The 6,000-nt window shown below is 40.0% G+C and overlaps 1 protein-coding gene across 1 annotated transcript in view; it reads right to left on the bottom strand.

Moving 5' to 3' along the window:
• Positions 1-913: 913 nt before the first annotated feature.
• Positions 914-6,000, bottom strand: part of SHPRH (SNF2 histone linker PHD RING helicase) — a 100,923-nt gene continuing 95,836 nt past the window's right edge. Inside the window, exon 30 of the mRNA XM_075554424.1 lies at positions 914-5,710. Coding sequence (XP_075410539.1) covers positions 5,614-5,710 — 97 coding nt within the window. The 3' untranslated portion in view covers positions 914-5,613. The remainder of the gene's footprint in view (positions 5,711-6,000) is intronic.

Here is a 6,000-nt window from a genome sequence, read left to right as displayed (position 1 = left end):
TCTGAGAATTCATATTACACAAATGAAAATAAAAACATTTTAGGAAGTTCTTTATTAGGGCCTGTAGGGGCAATGGATTACTTTATGCATCTGTAACTGCCAACAAACGACCTTTTTCCTGATGTGTCTGGGTAATTGAGAAAAGATGCTGATAGGATTCACCGAGAAGGAATTGATTATTGGCTACATTTTCATTGCCATCCTGTTGGATATAAAATGAGCCCTCTGAGAAGCAGGAGAGGAACCCCACTGTCAGCCAGTGCCAGGACCGGAGCATGTACTGTGGAACGCAAGATACTAGCAGAATCAGGAATGAGTGGTGGGTCTTACAATCAACAAAGTGAATGCTTTTGGACAGGAGGCTGGATTGTGGAGCAGGGTGCCTCTGGGCACTTAATTGGGGGAGTGGGCTTGCTGATGTGTGGAGGTGGCGCAGAGTGCCTTCAGGTTGAGGCTCTTCTGAGTGCAGTGCTTCCGGGCACTTAAGTTGGGCACTTGTCTCCTGGTGGAGGCTTACAGTGGAGTGGCATTCCCTTTAGGCATCAAGTTTCTGGCGAGGACTAGACGGAATGCTGTGTCAAATGGTGTGCATCCTGCCTTGCCATGGCCACGCCTCTGACCAGCTGAGCGCGACTGTGATGGGCTAGCAGGCCTCACGGTACCATGGTTAAGAACTGGGCCATTAGAACCCACCTAATGGCTAGTACTGTCTGGGCAAAAGCTGTGAGCCCTGCTTCCACAAAGACGATGACTTAGAAACTTGCCCCGGGCAGAGCTAGGCGGTCACTTGGAGTACTCTGTATCGAAAATGGGTGCAGTGGCATCAAATAACAATAAAAAGCAGCAGAAATCGGATCATCAATAGAGGGTTTAAAAAGTAAATATCATTAAAGAAGTTTTAATAGAATATTCCACACTGATTCTTTATTAGTTTTAAGTGTCATAATTTTAGAAACATTCTGATACAATAAAGCAAGAGCAGATACTAAAATACATTCCTTTTTTCAAACAGAGATTTGCATTTACCAAGGAAGACATTCTGTGAAGCTCCAAAGATAAGACATCCAACATGATCAACAGGCAATAATGTTCTCATCTAGTTAATGGAAAGTTTCAGGCAGGCTCTGGAAGAGCCCTGGCCCAGCCATGGTTTGGTTATGGAAAGCTGCGAGAACACAGGGGATGAGTGGGACTAGACGGTCTTGAGTACAAAATTAGGAATGCAGTAAATACAAACTAAACAGTCCTGAAAGCAACCAAACTCAGACAATCTCAGCAGATTCGCTCTAAGTAAGTGGAAAAGGAGAAACACAATTTCTAAGGAAACCGGGGGACAAATATTTGCTAGCTTAAGGCACTAGAAGGGCTGTACGTTAGCGATCAGAAATATGCTGGCATGTAAACAACAGATCTGGAAATTGCCCGACTGAAAACGTATCCTTAGACATTATTCCTCCAATGGCATGGTAAGGGGTGTATAGTCTTAAACAGAGACAAAGCAAATGAAGGAGTTTGGAGAAGCAGCAGTCTGAGAAAAGATGGAAGAGATGGACTGACAGGCATAAAGAAAAAGTTAATATAAACAGAGGTCCCCTATAAATACGATCATCATACAATGGAGATCATTTACATTTGACTTCCATTTTGCAGAGAAGAAAGGATCAGCTGCAGCAGGATTTGGTTTCACTGGAACAAGAATACTTGGAAAGTGACTTCTGCTCCACGGTAGAAGAGGATGCCAAGTCCTAGTGCAGGGGCTTTGCTCTCAAATAGAAGACATGCAAGCCTGGATGGCCGTCATTGAGGTGGGGGAAGATGGGAGGCAGCAACTCTGGGCTGTGCCAAGCTCTCAGATTCAGTTTTTCCACTACTTCCTGGAGTTGTTACCATCTGTCCTAGGAAGTCAGAGGCAACAGCACACCTCTACAGTGAGCCTTATCTTTCTCTTGGAATTATCAATTACTCACATTGCCTTCCTTCAGTTGCAGGAAGGCTTGCGGGGGCCCATCTTAACCCTGCGACTTTATAGGCATTCCTGTGACACAGGTACATGGAAATTCTTACAAGCATACCTTTATTAAAAACATGGCTCACTGTCCCTAATGTACAGAAATAGTATTGAAGACCATACAATTACAGTAGGCAGGCTTAAAAATGCACTGCTGGTACTGTACTAGTTTTTTAAAATTGATAAGACAGCAATAAAAATTATGAATAGTATATTATTGTGGAGTTTTGTCCAGCAAAATTTTAGGAAAGTGAAAAGATGGACAGTAGGGAGGCAAGCATCCATTAGAACAATCAACCATTTTGCCCGTGGACAAAATTGAGAGGGCAGGAAGGGTAAGAGAGAAGGTGTGACGAATACTGAGAACACAGGGTAGAAGTGGGATGACTCTGGTTACATTGCAAGGACTGTGATTCATGGCATGCAACAGACTGTGTATGAACTGTCGAATGGAAAACGGATTGTCCTGTGTACCTTCACCCACCCAATGCACAATAAAACAAAACAATACCAAAAGCTCAACCACCCGAGACCTTGGAAGAACTATTAAAATAGGTCAGGCAAAGATTTAGAGGAGAATTTTTTTGTTCACTTCTCATAGTAGCTTGAGTTGATGTCTAATCTTGTACTGCTACATTCAATTTCTATATCTTTTGACAAATATTTGGTAATTTTTTGCCCAGTAATTGTAATTACATGTGGAATGAGCAAGACTTTTTAGCTTCTTATTATTGTTTGGTTTATTGTTATCAGTGTGAGATAGAAGGGGCCAATCTCTAAAAGACACCATGGGTCTTTTTGCTAATCCTGCAAAGAGAAAAGTTAAAGCTGCACTACAGAGAGAGCAAAGGCAACAGCGTTTGGAGAGAGGGGCTTGGAGATAGACAGATGTATTTTACATTTCATATAGATCATCCTTTCATTGCTACTATGCTCACCTGGAGTCATTTAATACAGAACGGTTCCCTAGATCTCCAAACATTGGGAATGTCTTCTCAGGATTAGGGCTATCATTTTTCCTTACTGTTGATTAGTATACCATGCATTTGTTAGCAAGCAACTATTTATAAGCATGCTAACACAGCAGAGCATATAAAAAGGCATGGGAAGCAAACAAAAGTCCTTTGCTTGCTGCCAAGAAGTTGTAAGGATTAGATCTTTGTTTTGAACAACTGTTTACAAGAACTGTTACAACTATTTTCAAGAAATAAACAAAAACCAACTGCCATCCAGCTGGCCCCTTCTGATGCACAGCGAGCCTGTTGGACAGAGCTGACCTGCCCCATCAGGTAACCAAGGCTGTGCCGCCGCCGTATGGAAGCAGCTGCCCAGTCTTTCTCCTACAGACCAGCTAGTGGATTCAAACTGCCAGGGGCTTTGTACTACTGACTTTTTGGTTGTCAGTCTTGAGCTTTGACCACTGTGCTACTAGCACTCCTTGAAGAAGTAACAGAGAGATAAATTGTGAGCTCTCATGGTGTAAGCAATTGTGACATTCTTTGTTAGGAAATTTGAAAGGAAAACCATAAGTCCCATGCTCAGAACTTACATAAATCCCCTGAATTTTAATTTCCATTAAAATGTTTGATGCCTTATAGAAATGAGAAGTTTTTAAAAAATACAGTAAGCACATTTCTCTTTGCTTTACAAAATTCAAGTATATCAAATGGTTTTCCCTAAATTTTTTTTCAAGAAAGAATATTTTGAAAAAACAAAACAAAACAAATGTGTGGACCGTGTCATCATTACGTTGTATCTACGGCCTCCTTACTGTCAAGCATGACTTAATTTAGTAACAGAACAGGAGGCTTGAAATCAAGGAACCAAGAGCTCCTATGTTTACTTTCAAGTCTCTCAAAGTTTTGGAAACTCAGTTACCTTTAAAAGAGGGACGACATTAATAATATCCATCTCACAGGCCTGTTGGGAAAATTAAGCAGGTGGACGTACAGGCAAGCTCTTAAAAATATGTAAAGAGCTATAAAAATAATATGTATATGCAATTTCATATAAAAGAACCCATGCATCTCTCTCAACTGAAAAATAAGCACCAGAAACATGTGTTTGTTTTCTTCAGCGGAATTAAGTCACCCTTTAGACTTAGAGAGAATGCACCGTGACAACTAAGCACCAAAGGCTCTTGGACAAGTAAGACCCAGGGCATATTTCTCTTACAATTTTCTGGGCAGCTAAAGAGGAGCTATCGAGTCCTGAAGGTTAATTAAAACTCTGGAAGATCAAAGACACAAACAGAAAAGACATTTGCATCACACAAAACTGTGAAGGATACAAGCTACTCCTTATGGAAATCTCCAAGTCCACGAATTCTTCACAGAAGAAGAAACACTCTGTGATTAACATTTCCAATGACTTCTTGTGTGACCACAGCATTCTCTTGCTCTAAACATCAAATACTACTCGTCATGGGAAGTTCACCTGGGAGAAAAGACTCCTCTCTCATAACGTTAAATACAAGTGGTTACGAAGGATAGTTACCCATGAACCAGGAAGAGGAAAGACACCAGCTCAATAATAATAAACCCTGCCATATTTCCATGTCATAATGGTAAGACTTAAAACCATAAAAATGTGTTATTTACAGATGTGTCAATCTTAAGCTAAGTAAAAACTTATGAACAATGAAGAGTACAGTACATTGTCGAGTTACAAACATCCACCTTAAGGATGACTTGTACGTGGCCTCTAAGAATATGCAAATGTGCCTTCACTTTAATCCATATGCAACTTTAAAACCATTGAAATGGTTTCCAATCTTTTCTTGAAGGCAGGCTAAATAAGAACATATGCACCTTTTCAGATTTAGCTACAAATTCTACTTAAAGGCAAATTTATGAATGGATTTCTTAAGAATGGATGTTTTTAGTAACCTGGGTACTTTAACTGCAGACATAGCAGTTTAAACAATGTTAAGATAAAATTATACTTTAAAAGCTAATATACTTAGAAATGCTATTCAGAGTTCAAAGTTTACAGTGGTATGACAATACATAATGAAAATTGGATGTTTCCAATATTTTGATTTTTAATAATAAGATCCAGAGAAAAGAAATACTTGCCTAACATTTCTTGTCAGGAGTTGTATTATAAAGTTACTTACTATTCATGGAGTTACAGTCTAAATCTACTCAAATAATTAAGCGTTAAGGTAATTCATTGTCTATTTAACACACATAAGCTACTGGTGAATTATGTGCTAAAGATACTGAAAGGCCCTTCTTAAAATAGGCCTGTATGTGAGGTCATATAACAGTAGATGAGTTTACTTTCTTTGTATTCCAACTCTTTATAAGGCTGATCTGATCTAAAGAAAGGTACACACGACCTCTCTCCGTTCCCTCGCTGCATCAGGTATATTCTTTGGAAGAAAAGTAAATGTTTTATTAGAGAGTGGAACATGAAAAACCTTTAAGAGATCTATTGAACAAGGCTCTAGACGACTAGGCCACTGTGTAATGAGAGGAACAAATGTGCTCAATGACAGTGTTTGCTGACATCTACTGGAATAGAGCTTTTCCTTATAACTTTGCTCAGCAAGCCATGGAAGTTTATGACTCCATGAAAGCCTGGATCGAATCCAGTGCACGTCAGTCAAGGTCTTCAGTTTCTTTTGTGAACAGGTCTGCCAGATCAGCCACGGTCAAGACGGAGGTCTCGGAATGCTTTGCCGATGAGCTCGTGTGACTGCAGGTTTCCCCAGAAGACAGCGCCAGAAAGAAACCCAGCAGTCGATTAATACGTTTGTAATAACACAAGTCTGCACACTCGTTTGTTTCTAAGTCTCTGTAACTAGGTCACTGGATATTCGCAGAAGGAAGGAGGTGATGATACTATTACTACATTTCATCAAAAATAATGTACAGGCTCCATCATGAAATTCCACCCCCCTGGATAATTAATAAAACAAAGAAAGCCGAGATCCTGCCAACCACTGTTAATGCTCTTACTTACAAAAGATTTTCAACCGTTCTTCA

Source organism: Tenrec ecaudatus, chromosome 7, assembly GCF_050624435.1.
Source record: "Tenrec ecaudatus isolate mTenEca1 chromosome 7, mTenEca1.hap1, whole genome shotgun sequence".
Taxonomy (NCBI): Eukaryota; Metazoa; Chordata; class Mammalia; order Afrosoricida; family Tenrecidae; genus Tenrec; species Tenrec ecaudatus.
The sequence above is the reverse complement of the archived record's forward strand: the minus strand, read 5'-3'. Positions and strand labels throughout refer to the sequence as shown.